Source organism: Ambystoma mexicanum, chromosome 10 (genome assembly GCF_040938575.1).
Source record: "Ambystoma mexicanum isolate Mex_15411 chromosome 10, UKY_AmexF1_1, whole genome shotgun sequence".
NCBI lineage: Eukaryota > Metazoa > Chordata > Amphibia > Caudata > Ambystomatidae > Ambystoma > Ambystoma mexicanum.
This window is the reverse complement of record NC_090932.1, coordinates 1,351,551,689-1,351,570,282: the sequence shown is the minus strand read 5'-3', so window position 1 is coordinate 1,351,570,282 and position 18,594 is coordinate 1,351,551,689. Positions and strand designations below refer to the sequence as shown.

The window sequence follows — 18,594 nt, the reverse complement described above, 5'->3', positions numbered from 1 at the left end:
GCAAGTGGTAACATTGTATGAGGAAAGATGACTTATATGTGATTGAACTTTATGAAACCGAAGTAGGTACCAGATACAGAGTGGTTTGGCACCACGTGGGTGCTCACTCGAAGGTCTCTGTTTGGTATCCAACTGAGCGTGTGAGAATTATTGAACTGGGATTTAATTGAATAAAAGGGGATCTGAGCCCGGAAGAGTGGGATCCGGGATGAGTCGTGAGTCAACCGAGTAGATATTGATGTGGCAAATGTGAATCCGACTGAGGGATGCCTGCAAACTAAAACTGGTCTGAGCCCAGCTAATTGTATAAGGAAGTATAATAAGGAGGATCCAGGGTGAATAGTGACTTGCCCGATTTCTATATTTGGAAAGGAACTTTTTTGTTGTTTTTGGTACATCAGGCCCTCTGAATCAAGAGACTTTGAACATAAGAGACTTGGGCATAGAAGGCCCTGATGTCGGAAAAGGAACTGTGTCCTCGTGCTGAAGAAGCCCAAGAGTGTGCTATGCTCGAGTTACCGCCTTGTCCCGTGCTAAAAACGTGGGGAAGGGAGGCCAACAACCAGAACATTCTAACATCATTTTGTGAACACTTCTTTCTTTTTAATGGACATTACCCCACACTATTTTTAACTTAGCGGATTGGCAATAGGTTTTTTAGTATATGCCCTTTTTATTTGATGGTCGTAGCTTGCTCCCATCTTAGATTTAGGTTTAGATAGGCGTTTTTCACATCCTTGATGAAGTTCAATAAACACCCTTGTACTATGGTCACTTGTGTCTGTCTTACTTTAATACCATGCCTTCCTTAGATAACATAAAGCCAGCTTTCTGGAACTACCTGAAGTTAATCCAACATTTCAGAGTAAATCGGGCTCTGATTTAGGGACACCATTTATAGATGGTCAACGGACCAAGAGGAGTTTATTACTTTCAAATTTAAGCTGTTCCACTACAAGTATTCACATTGGACTTAACTGGTGCCAATGTGCATACATAGGTTTGGTGCTGAGAAGTCTGCATATTGAACTGGATGCAGCGCTCCAAATGCACCATTCAAACACATGGTGTAGGACTCTGAGCCTGTATTTGCATTGTGTGGTGACTTTATCATCCCCAAATAATTAGGAGTGCCTATTAGTCAATGTGCTGCTCAAGAAAAATAGAAATCCAAGTTCAAAGCTTTGTGTCTAGTGTTGTTCATGCTTGTTAAAGCTTTACACTATAAACCTATTTCTATATCCATATTTGGTGCCTGTAAAAGGAACCTTTGCAAGTGGGCAAGAGACGAGAATGACCTGAGAAGAATAAACCTATTTTTGCGTTCAAGAAAAGCACATCCATTGGGAACAGGGTCAGCAACTGCAAGCTCAAATCCATATGCAATCCACAGCCAAGTATTACTGCCATGTGGGGTTTGGATCCCATTGTTGGACAACACCCCTGCGGTCATTGCAGGGTGTGTAAACTTATCAAGAGGACAACAGAAGTCGACATAGGAACTACCAGAACCTGGAAACAAAAAACGATGTCCAATTGCAACACCAACCATGTGGTGTACCTTATCCGCTGTAGATGCGGGCTACCTTATGTGGGTATCACTACCAGAAAGTCTAAGTATTTTTGAGCATAGAAGTTGCCTAAAAAAGTAAAATCGAAAATGCACTTATGGTGAAACACTTTATGGCTCTGAACCACGGCTTGGAAGAGTTCACTTGGACAATCTTACAAACATGTAAAGGAGGCACAGGTACTAACTCGGACCGTAAACTACTCAAAATAGAACAATACATTATTTTCAGAATGAGGAGTGATTTAAACGGTCTTAACAACTCAATTGAGTGGCACAAACTTAAATAACACAGTTTAGGAACTAAGTAGTTGGTATTAGATTACTTTCCCCTCTTTATCTCACTATGCTTATTAGCAAAGATAACAATGTAGAGGGTTAGAGTTCCTCACCTACTGCAGATGATCTTAACAATGCTGATGTTTCTCATTTGTTATGTTGCCGATTACATTTTTAATGTAATTATTCTCTATGTATTTTTATGACCAAGGCCTGTGTTTGAAATAAGGTAACTCATACATGGTTTGCAATCGAGCATACATCAGAGCCCTGTTGAGAACTGATTGGTTCCATACACGCGATGCAAATGGCTGTCAGCAGTTAATACTTCACAATGATTTATTGGGCTGCTCTCACTCACTGCCATCGGTATTTGTATTATAATTTGTATACTGACAGGGTGTCCTAGTGTGATGCTGGAAATGCATCGAAGGGACAGGGCCTCCGTGTCCTTTACTACCTTTTTATCGCTTGTACTGTTGTGTTTTCCACGCAGCAGTTCATGTGGGACTCCTGGTGGTGCAGCTCTCTCTCTTTTGGTTTGGTGAACAGACCCATGGGATACCCTTACGGCACCCATGGGTGGGGGTACAACCCTGCGCCCCTAGTGCATGTTTTTGGGCACCTGTGGATGGCCCGCAGAGCAGGGTATGGGCTGGTGGCAGCTCCATGCTGAATTTGACAGATGCTTTGGGTATTCTCCATTTTGGGCTACCCAGACCCTGCCATTGGAATCAGTTGATTCATGATAGGAAACAAGATGGCCCCTGTGGCCTCTTGCTTTCTATTGCCTGTTACCTTGTTTTCCCAAATTCCTGGGAAGCCCTGACTCTGTCCCTTCCTCCTGACTGGCGATTGGGTGGAAGTTCCATATATGGTGTTGTTATGAAGTCAAGTCCAGACTGGCTGGAGCCTTCCCAGTGACTATGATGTAGGTACACCCTGTGGGTGGGACCTGGGTGAATGGAGTGTGTGACCAATATGCACTTCTTGTTGTGGCTGTCTGGTTTCTGGTATGAGAGACAAAGACTGAGACAGCCCTGCCCGAAACTGGCCTGAATGCAGTGTGTTGTGTTGGATGGCTGGGTACTTGTCGCAATCCACATTCCTTGTTGTGAGTGTCTGAGAGGGAGGAGGATGGCCTGAATGCACTGTATGCCTGATTGGCTGATTGACTGCATAAATGCCCTTCTGTATGATTGGCTGCTGAGAGTGACCCAGCAGTGTGGATGAGAGACAGGATAATATATCTGGGGACCTCTCACCACTGCAAATTGTTCAGAAGCTGTGTCTACACTTGAAGAGTAACTTGAAATGCTGATCCTCGACGCCAAGCTGGAAGAAGACGACTTGCTGTTGCATTTGCTTCGACCTGATCTGAAAACTGCCGAAATCGTCGAAGACTGATCCGAGAGGGGACCTGGTAAGGCGCCCTCTTCCCGTGCTCCAAGGGACCATTGAGCACCGCTAACCCTCGCCGAAGCTCCCTGGAAGTCAGACCCTCGGAAGGCTGCCGACCCGAAACGGGACCGCTGAGGAGAACGAAGTGAAGCACCAGGACTTCGCAGCTGTCGAAGTCTATTGCCGTCGACCAGGGTTCGCAGGTTTGTGTAACCGCTGGAGGCCCGTCAAAGTTGTGTTGCCCCAGAAGAGGGGACGGCCTGATGCAGTGCCGCCGACGACCAGAGCTGCCCGCTTCTTTGCCTAAGAACATTTGAATCGAAGGACTCCCTTGCCCGCAACGTCGACCGCTTTGTCCCGCCGGAGAAAGTCAAGGCCGCCGACGCGCCGAGGAGAATCCGCCTGTGGGTTTCCCGCCACCAAGAGAACACAAAGACTTCGAAGACTCGACGCCCTTGTTGGGCCACAGTTCTGCAGAAACTCTTTGCATTCCTGAAGAATCAATCGCCGAGGTGCCCCGCACACCTCATCCTCGCAAGACGTCGCCAACGAGCACCACCTGGATCGACGTTGTGGTCTCGGCACCCTCGAACTTCTCATCGACGTCGTCAACGCCAAGTTCACCTTCTTCGACGCCTCTCAACGATCCGTGTCTTCTGCTTTAAAGGGAGTCACTCAAGAAGGATCCGTTGACGCTTCTCTGAAGAACTCTACTCCACCAGGTACATAGGGGGGTAAAAACATTATAGGAGAGAAAAAGACTATTGATCAATATATGGACTGGGCTTGTGCTATACATCTTTATTTTACAGGTTGCCCAGGTGGGGGGATCTCCACACAGAACTGTGCTTAACGGTAGAGGCCAGTATTCTGCCAATTGTGTCAACCATCTTGCTTCCCTTCCTATCTCTATTGCTGGTTTCCTTGTTATTGATCTGTGTGACATTCTAACAGTATAGTTGATGCACTTTAATGCGATCTGATAATATTGGTGGTACCACTTTAGAATTGTATATATTTGCCATTGTTTTGTTGATTTCTGAGCACAAAGTGCGTTATTGTGATAGTGTACATACCTTTGAATATTAATTATATAAAGACTGTGTTTTCAGTAATACAGTGTGTGGACATTCCTTTGTGGGGGTTCGGGGACTACACTAAGAACCAGCCTGCATCACCTCCTGAGAAGCTAGGCCTTGATTGCTCAACCACGTTTATCAATGATAGAGAATCTTGGGTGGGGTCCAATGTGTCTCTCCTCTACCATATAGAGAGCCGAAGTACAGACACCCACCTCCAGTCTTTAGACCCAGCACCGAAACGCCATCTGTGATTCATGTTCCAAATTCTTTTGACCTGTTCTATACGTATGATGTACAAGGCTCACAGCACTTAACTGATTACATTCAGTTGTTGGATTGTTTGACCTCACTGTCTTCGGCATTTTTTATGTACTATTTCCATCGACTGGTTTTCAGATGAAGAGGAGGATGAAGGTGGAGAAGATGCATATCGACCACGGCACAATGTGAATGAAGGACGTGTAGTACGCCAAACTTTGATTGCACATTATTTTTGATGGACTGGGTTAGACAAGGCACTTGGAATGGGGGAGGAGTGGGGAACACGGAGCACTGGGCACTGTTAAGAAATAAATTGACACACACTCAAAAAGCAATGTCTAGTCATGCGTTTTTCTTATGCACACCAGGTGTATTAAATGATTCAAAACTATGTACAGTGAACAGGAACCCCTCAATGTGCAACAAACTACCCCACCGCCCTCGCCCCAACATCCCCACACACCCACGCCCACCACAACCCCTCCCCCCAACATCCCCACACGCCCACACCCCCCATTCACCTCCCCAACATCCCCACACACCCACGCCCCCCACCACCTGCACCCATTTGAAGTTCAACTGTGTCAGGCTACTGATGCTCCCTTTTGGGGGAGGGGTTTGTCCGCCTGGCCGGCGCAGACTGCGCATTGACCTGCGCACCGGCTTGTCTGAGTGGAACTCGCCTGTTTTGAGATGGTCGGGGTGGAGGGGTTGTGGGTCGGCCGGTACAGCATGATGTTGCACCATGGTGGCGACCAACTGGTTGACAGCCTGAGTCATTGCTGCCATGCCTTCACGCACCCGCCTGGCCACACGGTAAACAGCACGGGTAACTGTCTGGGTGTTCTCATGCCCCCTCTGCTGCAAGGCATTGCTTAGCCATATCCTGCATGGACTGCAGGCGCTCCTCCATGCGGCTCAGCCGCCCCTCAAGTTCCCGTATGGCTGGTCCAGCAGGTGGTGGTGGGTGACTTCTTCCAGGGCTGCTCTCATTTACAGTCATCTCCTCCGCAGAACTGCGTCCACCAGATCCATGTCCCATAGAGTACTGTGGTGTGTGCAGCATGATCAGTGTGTGTTTCATGTCCTCCGACATGCAGTAGCCTGCTGTGTCCGCCTCATCCTGTACCTCGTCGTCCTCCGCGCTATGTGCCGCCTCACCAATGTCACTCGTGGCCGTTGACTGCGGCCCCTCAACATCACTGGACGCTAGTCATGCATCCTCCTACACATGAGGTGTCTGCTGGGGGGCCAGAGTTTTCCTGGCTGTGACCTTTGGAGCTGGTGTGTCTTTAGGCATGCGTGCCTTGATGGCAACAATGTGTCCGGGATGGGGCTCCTGACTGTGTCGGAGCTAGCTGCTCCTCTTGTTCTCCGGCCTCTGCGCCCGGTTGGCTGGTGGGCTATGGTTTGGGAACAGTGGTTTTCCTTGGGCAAGCCCTTGGCGTCAACGACCTGGTAGCATCATCGTCCCCTCTGCTCATGCGTGCAGGTGTTTTTTTGGTAGTTATGGTGTGTTCCACAACGCTGTCTGATTCCATGCCTGTGGGGGGCGGAGAGGCAGGGCATCAGTCATGGGTGACCGTACATCCTACATACATAGATGTTAGTACATTTCAAGTCATGTGCATTGTCATGTGCATGTTGGAGGGGCGGCCATGGTGCTTTCAGGAGTTGGGGGCGGGGGTGTATTGTTTGGGCATCCTTCTGGTGCAGCCATGTCGTCCATGGTGTCTGTTTGGTGTCCTACAGGTGTGTCATGGCTTGCATGCAGTAGCCATGCCTCAGGGGCTGTGTGCCATGTGCTGTTTGGTTGTGTCTCAAGTGTGCAATCGGTAGTGGAGATGTGTGCACCATGCATTGAGATGGCACAGTGGAGAGGGGCCTGCATCTCAACGGTGATGTATATGTGTGTGTGCATGCATATGTTGCTTGTGTTTGCAATTGTGGGCTCATGTGGTTTGTGTCAGTGGGGTTTGTAGTGTATTTTTGGGGCAGAGATGTAGGGTTTGAGTTAGGGCTGAGTTTAGGTGGGAGGTGATGGCCCATGTATTTGCTGTCATCTACTTGCCAATTGGACTCCAACATTATACTTGGGGTATTAGGTGTGTGCAGTGACTATTGTATTAGTTAAGGGTCACTCACCATAATTTTCCAATGATGGGACTCACATCTCTGAATGCCCGAATCCCTCTATGGCCTCCATGTCCATTACAGAGCTGCAGGTTTCCTCACACCGTGCTAGCTTTATGGGTGATGTTGCTCCACCACCTGTTGCCTGGGCCTGGCTGCGGTTTGCTGTCAAGATGTTTCGAACACACAGCCGCAGATCGTCCCACCATTTTCTGCAGTCTTTCACACTGCGTGGGGTTGTCCCCATCGCGGCGACCTTCTGGGCCACCTCCTCCCAGAGGTTTTTCCTCCTTATTTGGGCGGCACGGCGCAGGTCAGGACAGAACACGACATCCGCATGCTCGATCAGGGTGTCAGAAAGCATGTTTAGCTCATCATCGCTAAAACAGGGCTTACGCAGCCGAGTTGTGCCTTTACGGGTAGCCTTAGACATCTTTTTGCTGGCAGGGTACACAGTTTGCAAATCCAGGTCCTGTATGCAGAGGATTGCAATGGATTGTGTTTTTCAAGATGGCCGCCGGTGCATTTCCAGTTCCGGCGTGATGACGTTGCTTCGGTACCGCCTCTTCCGTTGCTGGTATTTACGATGTCGGTATCAACGGTACCGTTCTTTACAGCATCTAGGATGCCGGTGCCCATGCCTGCGGCATGGATGATGCTGCTATCAGGGGTCTGGAGGGCATTACCGGCATGCCGGTATTCGCGTGCACGCTGACTCAGAATCAACCGTTCATACCGGCAGCAGTGCAACGCGGACACGGTTGCACCGGCATGCCGGTTATTTGGTATTTTTACCAGCCAACTCGTAATGAGGCCCAATGAGACTGATGTTCAAGGTGTATATGATGTGACAGAGAACAATGAGGTGGCATATTTCCCCTTAATTGATAGTCACTTACCTTTAATTTTATGTTAAAACTGAGATTAATGTCTATTCCATATCTGCACCAAAATCAGAACCCTGATCCTAAATAAGATCCCTTCAACTGGCCTACAGTCTTGGGTGCACCCGATCTTCATCTTTCAAAAGCTAAAAACCTGGGTGTACTATTCGATGACCAGCTATCTTACATCGCCCAAGTTAACCCCAATTCGCAAAGACACTCTTTGAACTTCAAATGGTCCAAAAATGTACACATTGTCTGAAGATTCAGCATAAAAGCGAGATGATGCAGGCCCTGATTTTGTCACGATTGGTCTTTTGTAACACAACATTCATGGTCTTGAACAAAGGTTCATCCATCAAGTGGAATTGTTTCAGAGCCAGGCAGCCAGTATGATTTTCTTCTTGAAACTCCATGACTCCATTTCACCAACATTAAAATCCCTGCAATGGCTTCTTATCAAGCAACCGCACCCTAAGTATGCATCATACACAATCTCTTGACCACAGGAACATCCTACCTCAACATAGGCATCACCAAACACATCCCAAAGAAGAACTGCAGATCCTCCCCCCGAAACCTGTTGGTGTACCCCTCAGTATGACAAAGGGCAATTTGGAGGAAGAATATTGGCAGTGTTGGAAGTAAAAACAGGAATATCCTAACATTAGATATTTGCCAGGGACAGTCTTTCAAGTTTAAAAAAAATTGGTAACTTGTTTATGGAAGCACACCCATTAAAGGGACAGGAACAGCACAGTCCTATCATGTCGATGTCCCTCTATTTCTTTCCATTTACCAAGAGCAGAAAGCTAGAGTCTGTGAGGGGTCTTCAACGTTTGTTTCCCCCACTAGTTGCAAACAATTATTTTCTCAGCTAAGAGAAATACATCCCCATCAATCATATAGTCCAGTGGTCAACAATGAATGTGCAAGGCTTTGCTGTACTTTGATTGTTGACTTGAAACCTCCCACGTCTTTGTTATATGTATCCTTCTTTTGCCACTTCTCAAGCCTTTCTTTCGCCATCAGGTAATTTGGGAAGGTCTCACCTTTATGTGTGTTCTTTTTCTTTCTCCACTTTTTTCTGCAACCACCTATAGCACCCTGAAGCAACACATGGTAATTTGGAGCCAACATACAAAACTTCAGAATAAAATAAAATACAATAAATGATGTTGGTGTGTTCTGTGGGTTGCGTGCTCTGGCAATGACATATTTTGTTCTTTAGCAGTCAAGATGCTGGATTAGGGTGCTTATCTAAGGTGCTGTTTTCATTTTATGAAACAAAAATAAAGACTATTACAAATAAATATGTGAACCAGGATCAGACCAATGCACCCTTTAAAATAACCCCATTTATCCCCAATACTGTGCCAGTTTGGGCATCTACAAAGAGATATGACATAATCAAAGGCAATCACAGATGTAGTTTTGCTTGGGATTGATACAATCAGTACATAAACTTCAAAGTTACTAATTTACAGCGATCTAACCAATAAAACCCTTCCCTATTAAAGAGAAATGTGCCCAATATATAGTCATAAAAAGACATCCACTATGCTGTTATTGCTGCTGACAAAGATTGCTTACATTCAATGGAATACAATTTGATGCACCACTTCCTTAGCGCATGACAGTATGAATATTAAAATATAGAAGAAGAGTCTATTTACACCAGATCTTGGTAAATCTTTCCTGTGGGCAAATGCATCCAAACTCGCAGAAATTGCAGCGAGTCTGACAAATACAAACAGGAGTGTTCACTGATTTCACAAAGACTTGGAGACAGAGGCTACACGGACGGATTTGTCAATAATGCTAGGATCACCATCACATTGATGGTCTTAGAAGAATTACAATTGATGGTTTACCAATGCACTATATAAATTGTGAATGACAATAATTATGAGTTAGACTACTTAGAAGGTACTATATTGAAATAAAAGCTACTTACTAACACTTACCAAGATCTGTTCTAAATACACTCTTCTTCTATTTATTAATATTCATACTGCCATGTGCTGAGAAGTGGTGCATCAAATGTTTTCTATTAAATATTAGTTCTGGCCAGAGGCAGGTCAGGTTACACCACATCGAGCAGCAGGCATACAAGATTGTTTTGTTTACAAGCACAGATACTGACTGTAGCCTCACTCAATTCTAGTTACTCATTATTCAGTCAGACTGCTTCTATATCCTATATTGGGAATGGCAGAATACCTTATGATAAGGGAGGATGGCACTGTGGCATTGCTCACACCACAAGGGAGTACCATGCCTGCATTTAAAGATAGGAGACCCTTTTAAGAGGACTTCAGGCAGACGTTTGTAAGATAAGAGAGACTCTCTAAGGAAGAGATCAACACATATTGGGAAAAAGCTACCATGACTGATTATCTGGCCAATGGTAAAATACCCTGATGTCTGAGGATTCTCGTCTTACCAGCCTTCAGTAACCCAGAAGACTGATATAGCAGAAAGATGGCAAGTGAATTTGACACAAAGCTCTAAAACTTTGATTACCCTTCTCATTGAACATGCTAGGAGGGAGCATAAGTGAATAATCAAATCGAGCCTCTCAAATTAGAAATAACCAATATGGAGTCTCCTGAAACAACAAAGGCCAAGAATTATTGTATGATATACTAAAGGACTATAATGATGAGGTAAAGTTTTCAAAAATCACAAATTCTTCAGGGACGATAAAGATTACAGACAAGTCCGTAGACCAATAAGGTTCATTCAAGTGAAAGCATGTCAGCTTCCTTACCAGGGAGCTTGGATGTAGATCTGGAACCAGAACCAATATCTGCTTCCTCCGCCACAATACACAGTATCTTCAAAACAACAGAAGGTAATATTATACAAAAGAGTTTTTTTTTTAGACCAGATCAAAAGGTACAAACAGGGCAACAGAACCACATATGTCAAACAAGTAAAATTTCAGGTAGCCCCTGGAGGGAATATTATAACACAAACACAACAAGGAGAGGAAAGAGGGAGGAAAGGCAAAGAAGAGGCTCAGAAGCAAATCCAAACACCTAATACGAACAGAATCCAGGAAACAACAGACAGTAAGAAGACTACAAGTTTAGTTGTTTACTTATCAGACAGACAACTGAATAGTATGGAGATTCAAGTTTTGAATAAAGGGCTGTCTTTTGCACCATCAAAGTCCTATGATATGATTAAACTACAGATAGACTTATTTAAGTGTATCCAGAAAACAAGTTAAGACTTACCAGATGCTTAAATTGGAGGAACCTGGTCCAATCAGTGATTTCACCATGATGGACATAGAAAATACTAGAATACTTCTGTCCCTGGAAGGGCAAACTGATGTTGAACATACAACAATCCTTAGAGATCTTGAAGTTTAAAGTAGAAACTTAGATATTGAGGAATGCAGACCCCCATTCAAATGTATCCCACCAACACCCACCGATAGCCTCATTGAAAAATTTCACAATGCTGTAATACTTGACATAAACAAGATTATAGACAAACTACAGAGGAAACCCCAATTGTACAATATGACATTAGAAGAATTACCAGCTTTGAGCAATCTCAAGAAATATGCGAGTGATTACCGTAAAATCCGAAGAGCTGTTGGAGAAATTGACTTAGAGCAAGGTTTAGATGTTAACTTGCTTAGACAGAAGCCTAAAGTAGGTGGAAGTGGTCTGGTGAGTCGAGTCTATGGTTTGATTGCAGGAAAGTTTTAACAATGCTTTGTTGAGGGAGGAATGGAGTAGAAAGATTGGGAGTGCTATTGAAGATCACTGGTTACGTATTTGTGCTAATACAATATTATGCTCTTTAAGTTTATTGGAGAGGTCCCGACACATTTAAATCATCAGTAGAGTATACTGGACTCCTGAAAGGTTATTCAACAGAGGAATGTCAGACAACTCAGAATGTTGGTCGTGTGTTCATGACATGGGGACTTTTAAACATATGCTTTGGACGTGTAGCAGAGTGCAGGGCTTTTGGTTTGAATTTGGTAGGATTTGTGATGCAGTGTTGGGTGAGAAAATAAACTTTGATTTTAAGACTTTGATACTCTGTAGCTATGTTCTTTTGGAGGACCTGTCATTATCTCAAAGGAAGTGGGTCTATCGTGGTGCGATGGCAGGTAAGAAACTTATTATGAGAGGGTGGAAGTCGACAAACCCAGTTCTCATAGAAGTATGGATTGATGAAATGCACGATATGGCTGAGTTGGAGAGAGTTATATTTCGTAGGAACAGGAAGCTTATTGCATTTGAGAAAATAAGGGGGAAATTCCTCGCCATGTATTGATTTCTAATTGAAGATTTGATGTGAACCCTGGTTGTGGGTGGGGGGAGGGGTATGTAAATATGTACAGGTTAAATACTGTGAGCTAATGTGTTTTTTTTAATATTGTTGTTTCTTTAAATGTTTCGTATTTGTTACTGTTATAATCTTAAAATAAAGTTTTAAAAAAAAAGAAATATGACAGCATTATCATCAATGAGGCAGACAAAGGTGGTAATATTGTTGTCCTTAATAGAACGGATTACACTGAGATGGGTCCATGTATTTCAATACACCAGGATGTTATGTCAAACTAATGTCTAACCAGACCAGTGAAATTAAAACACAAATGCCAGAACTTATTAACAAATGGCACAGAAGAGGCTTAATCACAGACCAGGAGAAAGAGTTATTGTATGTAGCAGAAACAATAATGGCAATTATTTATTTTCTACCTAAGATTCATAAGTCATACACTCACCTTCCTGAAATGTGGCCTATTATGAGTGCTATTGGAAGGGTAACAGAGAAGAAGTCATTATATATAGACATAGGAATCAGACCCAAGGTTGTGACACTGCAATCATACCTATGGGATTCTACTCAGGTTTTGCAAATTCTGAAGGATACTAAGTGGGGAAGAGGATTTCTGCTGGTAACCCTAGGTGTTAGGGCTCTATACACCTCAATTGGACATTAATTGTCTAGTAAGACCATAGATCATACATACAAGTATAATTCAGCATCGTATTTGACCTATGTCGAAATGATGAAAGAAATGCTGCAATTCACATTGGACAATAATGTGTTCTTATTTAATGACAACTATTACAGACAAATCAAGGTCGTAGCGATGGGGGCCAGATATGCCCCGCCGCTGGAACATTTATTTATGGGACACTGAGGAATCTCATTTATATAGAGACCATGCTTACTTAGACAAAATTATGCTATGGTAGCGTTACATAGACAATGTATTTATGATTTGGAAGGGCACTGATTTTCAATTACAGCTGTTTGTGGAACATTTGAATAGTAATAACTTTGGTATCTCTTTCACTTATGTAGCTAATGCATTTGAGTTAAGACTTCTTAGACCTCCATATTTATGTTAACAAGGGGCAATTGGAGTCATGAACGTTTCGCAAACCTACAGAGGTAAACTCGACTTTTCAAGCAGAAAGCTGTCACCGGCAGAGCATTATTAAGAACATTCCTGTGGGCAAATGTATCAGAGCTCGCAGAAATTGCAGCGAGTCTGACAAATACAAACAGGAGTGTTCACTGATTTCAGAAATATTTAGACACAGGGGCTACACGGATTGATGTGTCAATAATGCTAGGATCACCATCACATTGATGGTCTAGGAAGAATTATAAATGATGGCTTACCAATGGACTATATCAATTGTGAATTACATTAATTACGAGTTACACTACTTAAAAGGTACTATATCGAAATAAAAGCTACTTACTAGCACTTACCAATATCTGGTCTAAATAGACTCATCTTCTATATATATTAATATTCATACTGCCATGCACTAAGGAAGTGGTGCATCAAATTGTTTCCATTATCTATCAGTTTTGGCCTGAGGCAGGTCAGGTTACACCACACTGAGAAGCAGGCATACTGGATGGTTTTATATCCAAGTGCAGATACTGACTGTAGCCTCACTCTATTCTAGTTACATTAAATGGAATCTTTAATGCAAATTCTGAATTGGGTCATTCTTGCTAATACTGCCTTTGGTTGTTATTGCTAGTACAGCTTTTGTTAATTATCAATTATACCTGGATCATTATTACATTAATGATTTGGGCAACTATTGCAATACTTCTGGATTGGACATGGTTATTGTAGGCCCTGTAACGATTACTGTTTATTGTTATTGATTAGATAAGTATTGCCAATACTGCAAGCAGGGGGTCACCAGAGCGAAAATGCAATCTAACAGAGTCATTGCTGGTCTTTAGCTGTTAACGTGACACTTTTCCAGAAAAAATGAACACACAAACATAACATTTTGATTTTGAATAACTCCAGATAAAAAATAAGAAAAAATATGGTTGCTGCCCTGTAATTTCAGACACAGAAATGAATAGCCCAATTATTTGACATCTTATAATAATTTGCATTTATATAGTGCTGCGAACCATCAGGCATCGGAGCGCTGCTTATTTTCACCCGTTATGTCTGGTGCTGATTTATCGACCTCGGAAGGATGAGTTCCCTGCCGGGACTAAAACCTGCATCGGCAGAGCAGCATGCCAAAGCAAGCACTCTACTCGCTGTGCTATCTGACCGGCTATAAGCGATATTACCTTTGAGACTTATCCTTGATCATGTCATGTATGTGTCTCACTGAAATGGGCAGTTGAGAAGACCCAAGCACTATGCAGTGTGGTACTTTCCTGATTGTGAAAGGCGCCAGTATGGTAAACCACATGAATGATGCTTTTGTGGGAAAAAATAACCAATTTCAGGAAATTAGAGTGTATATTCCCACACAACAAGGCAAGATTCCACACACCGAAAAACAAAATGCAGCAACATTGCTCATGAAGGTCTGTAGCTTTCTAGCTGTCAGGCTGGCTCAATTCTCTGCTGTGCTACGTAGGATGACAACAGGGCTGCCAATTAGAATTAATGATTATTGTATGGTCAGTGGACAGCCATCACCACTGGATCTGTTCGAAGGCTAGCAAACGAGCTACAATTAGCAACTGAGGATGCTTAGAGTCTCCACCAGATATGAAACAGTGACTGGTAACTGGGAGATGTTATGTTCACTAATCCAAGCGTAACACCAATAGTGAAGCCAAAACATCTGTAAAAGTTGCCTAACATTTCCAAATGTCCTGCTCAGCCAAATGAATGATTTGACAGACTAAACACTGGTTCCACTCATGAAAATAATAAGGGAATCCAACAGCATAATATAGAATACCACAGGCTTTTGACATCAAAAGCATTCAACCAACCTGGGTGAACTGCAAATGCTGACACGCCTTTCCCCTCCATCTGTCTCGCGACTTCTTGGGTGAAGTACATGTTGGCAAGCTTACTGCGGCAGTAGGTGAGAATGGGAACAAGGTTATAGTTTAAGTCTTGGAAATCCAGCTTTTGATACTTATAAACATCAGAGGCAATGGTGACCACCCGGCTCGGCGCAGAGCTTTTTAGAAGGCCCCTGAGGAGGTGGGTGAGCAGAAATGGTCCCAGGTGATTAACTCCAAAACACATACTAAAACCATCTTCAGTCCAGTTAAGGATAGCTGGGACCCCTAAAAGGAAAGGCAGAACAAATGGCATTGAAGCAATACATTTCGATACTTATGAAAATATATCATGCTTAAAGCTGATAAACAAATTGACAACCCTTGACTTCAGCAGTTCCACGGGCTAGTTAAAATGAAAATTAATTTATCAATATTCCACAAATACACTTCACATGTTATTATCAGTATGCAGCAACAGCCTCGTTTATATGCGATTACCTGGCTGCTGAAAAAGGTGTTGTATATTTTAAGTATGCAGCAGTCATGGGTCTGCTTGGGCACTCTTGTCATCTATATCTGAAGAAGGTAATTTCCCACTGTGCTACCCTTAACGTTCCCTAGCCCAGCTCAGAATGACCTTTCAGATTTTCCACTTCCTGTCCCTCAACAGGCTGCAGGAAGTGTTGTGTCTTGTGCTGTTTCCGCAGGGTTCTAGCTTCTGACTGCGAACATAACAAGTGTTTGCCTACTGGAGTTTCCTTGCACCAAAACCAAAAAAATCATTAAGGATGTAACGCCCTCCCTTTAAAAAAAACAAATACAGAACTTCAGTGACTTTTATTGTTGCACACAGATGCTGACCAGAATCAGAAGAACTTAGCTTCAGTTACCCAGCTCTCCTCTGCAGAAAGCAATTTGGTCCAGCTCTTAACAGACTGGTCTAATTTACAGACCTGACACTCCATTGTAGTGGCAGTACCTTACTGCACTGACCCCGTATTGCTTTCGACGGTATATGTCATGTCCCTCTGTTGAGTCCATCAAATCACTCCTTCATGTACTTCTCAATTGTAAATTATATTTTAAAGAATGAACAAATTAAGTTGCCTAGACTTAGGTAGGAAACGAATCGATAGATCTGGCTAATTTTGCCATATAATAATTGCTATATTGTTAGTAACTTTGTTTAGAAGGTTTTGTTGAAATTAAATTCATTGTCTTAAGGATGAAACTAGGTTTCTGTGATGTGTAATAATCAAGTGTTCACTTTTAGTAGGTCCATGGCAATTATGTATTGTTTGACAAAGTGTTATTTTAAGAATAGCTAAGCGGTACTCAGTCCATTACTAATACAGAATAAAATGAACATTCAGAATACAGGAAACAGTGCGTCTAACCCCAAAATCACAGCACAGAGAACGACCTGGAAGAGAGAATCAAGAAGACACAGTTGGGGCTAAAGTTCATTCTGTTATCTATGCCTCGAGCGAGACATGCAGAGAAGCACTTGGCTATCAGAGTACAGACTGCTTGAGAAATGAGCGCGCAAACAACGGCCGCGCCACATGCGCTGTGGGAACTTTTCGGACTCCTGCTCTCCCGCGTTGGTTGTGGACGGCTATGACCATTGATGGGTTCTGGATTTTATAACAAGTAACATCAGCCCTGTCGGAAGCGTTGCGCAAGAAAAACAGCCTGAAGTTTTTCGATTGAAAGAAGGCCGCTAAACATGTACTCCTTCAAAAATGAGCTATGTGTTTATATTATGATTCTGGGAAAAGCCGATTACAAGGATGGACTCAACTCAATACCGCGAGGATGCTAAGGGTGGCCATGGAGGCTGGTATGCAGGCAAGCAGTAGCCTCTAGAGTTAGCATGGCTGAGTTTGTGGTTACTCTTTTCGCCACGCTCTCTGTTTTCTATTGCTGTGTAGTACCTGGTGACACTTACTGGGGGAAGGACATGTTATCAAGTTGAGCGTCCGAGTGCATGGTTAGCGTAGAGTGCAGTCTTTGGTGTTCAACCTTTTTTTTTGTCAAAAGGGACTTTGTTATAATGTAGATATTAGGTGTTACGTCCGAGGGAGGCACACAGCCCTTATGAAGCTCAATATTGATCCAAATTACAATTCACCCCCATTAATAATGTGCCAGTGCTTTCTAAATATGACTTTCTGGCTGGACGCAAGGACTCAGTGTTAACAAAAAAACGAAATAAACATTGAAATCTATGTCAACACCTGTATGTTCTGTCACACATGTACACACGAGAAGGGCATGGACTAAATCCCTCCCGTCTTGAAACAGGCAGAACAGACAAGGCACATGTTAGGCAAAGTTTGTATGTATGCAGTACCCTCTGGGAACACTACAAGCAACTATGACTACAGGTATAAGCAACCCAACCTTTGGTATAAGCTTGTACTACACAGTTTTTGTAGCGTTTTGAGCAGCCAGGCTTATCTCAAGACAGGAAATGTGAGCAGTAATGAAGTTACACAAAGATTCACAGTTACGGGTATTCAAATAAACACTTACACTCAAGGTTTCTTGCATAAACAATTATTAATTTATTTATCAGTCAGTTATAAAGCCTTCTTTAGAAGGGAGCAATATAATAGTAACACACAAATACACTTCAATACTGTACACTTTGAGTTTCTGAATCAGACAAGACCCTTTTGGGATGGCCCACAGACAACCTACACCCACAGGTGACTTCAGTAACATGGGTGCTGGGGACATTAATATCTTACTGTTGGCATTCAGAACACTCTTAAAAGTTGGTAAAAAGCATAGGTTATTAGAACACAAGTGATCACAAATATTCTTAAGCAAGGCAATTACTTTCAGATCCTCTTAGAAGAGTCATACAATTCAATAGGCTAAGCCAAAGTCAATGGGCACAAGTCTTTGTATAGGATGCAGCACTTCAGGTAAGTAAATGGAAAAGTCTTTGCACAAGTTCTTAGGTGTCTTTGATACAAAGAAGAATCAAATGTAGGGCCACAAGCTGATTAGACTTGTGAGTTGTGGAAGTTACAAGCACTTCTACAGTAAAAGGTAAGTTCTCTTAGACTTGTTTTACAGTACCTTGGTGAAGAGGAAAAGATGTTGAAGACTTCTGTTCCTTTGCAGCTTTGCAGTTCTCACTGCTCCTGGGCCTCAGTCGTGGGGACAAGAAGGACGACGTCGGTGGACTCCTGCACTGCACTGGGACTGTCAAAACTGGGGGGCTTCCCTGTCGATGCGAACTTGGCAAGTTGGCACTGCAGCAGGGTTTCACCGGGCAAACCAACGGTCCAGGAGTTGAAGCAGGCGTCCTCCTCAAGCTCTTCTTCGGTTCCTTCGTCCAGTGCCCTCCAAGTCTAAAGACTCGCCTTTTATTCAGTTCTCTCCCATTCATTACAGCCTAGCTGTCACTCACCCAGCAGGGTGGCTGTCCTTGCTGGACAGCCAGCCTGCCAATCACCACAGAGTGCATTTGGGTCTCCTAGGAGACAAGGCACGGAGAGTTTTGGGCACCTCCCTCACTTCCTGCCTACCCCAGACACTCTGGAAACAGAGGCGGGTTTCACTCAGAAAGCCTGCCAAAGGCGAAATGAACAAAGAGACCAAACTTGGTTTGGCACACAGAGAAACTCTCTAGAAGTACCTTTCCACAAAGACATGGCGAAAAAAGAAGACCGGGGGCCTTTTT

At 43.5% G+C, this 18,594-nt stretch overlaps 1 protein-coding gene across 1 annotated transcript in view; it reads right to left on the bottom strand.

Moving 5' to 3' along the window:
* Positions 1-18,594, bottom strand: part of LOC138492321 (retinol dehydrogenase 14-like) — a 353,059-nt gene that overhangs the window by 120,414 nt on the left and 214,051 nt on the right. Inside the window, exon 3 of the mRNA XM_069619370.1 lies at positions 14,877-15,179. Coding sequence (XP_069475471.1) covers positions 14,877-15,179 — 303 coding nt within the window. The remainder of the gene's footprint in view (positions 1-14,876; positions 15,180-18,594) is intronic.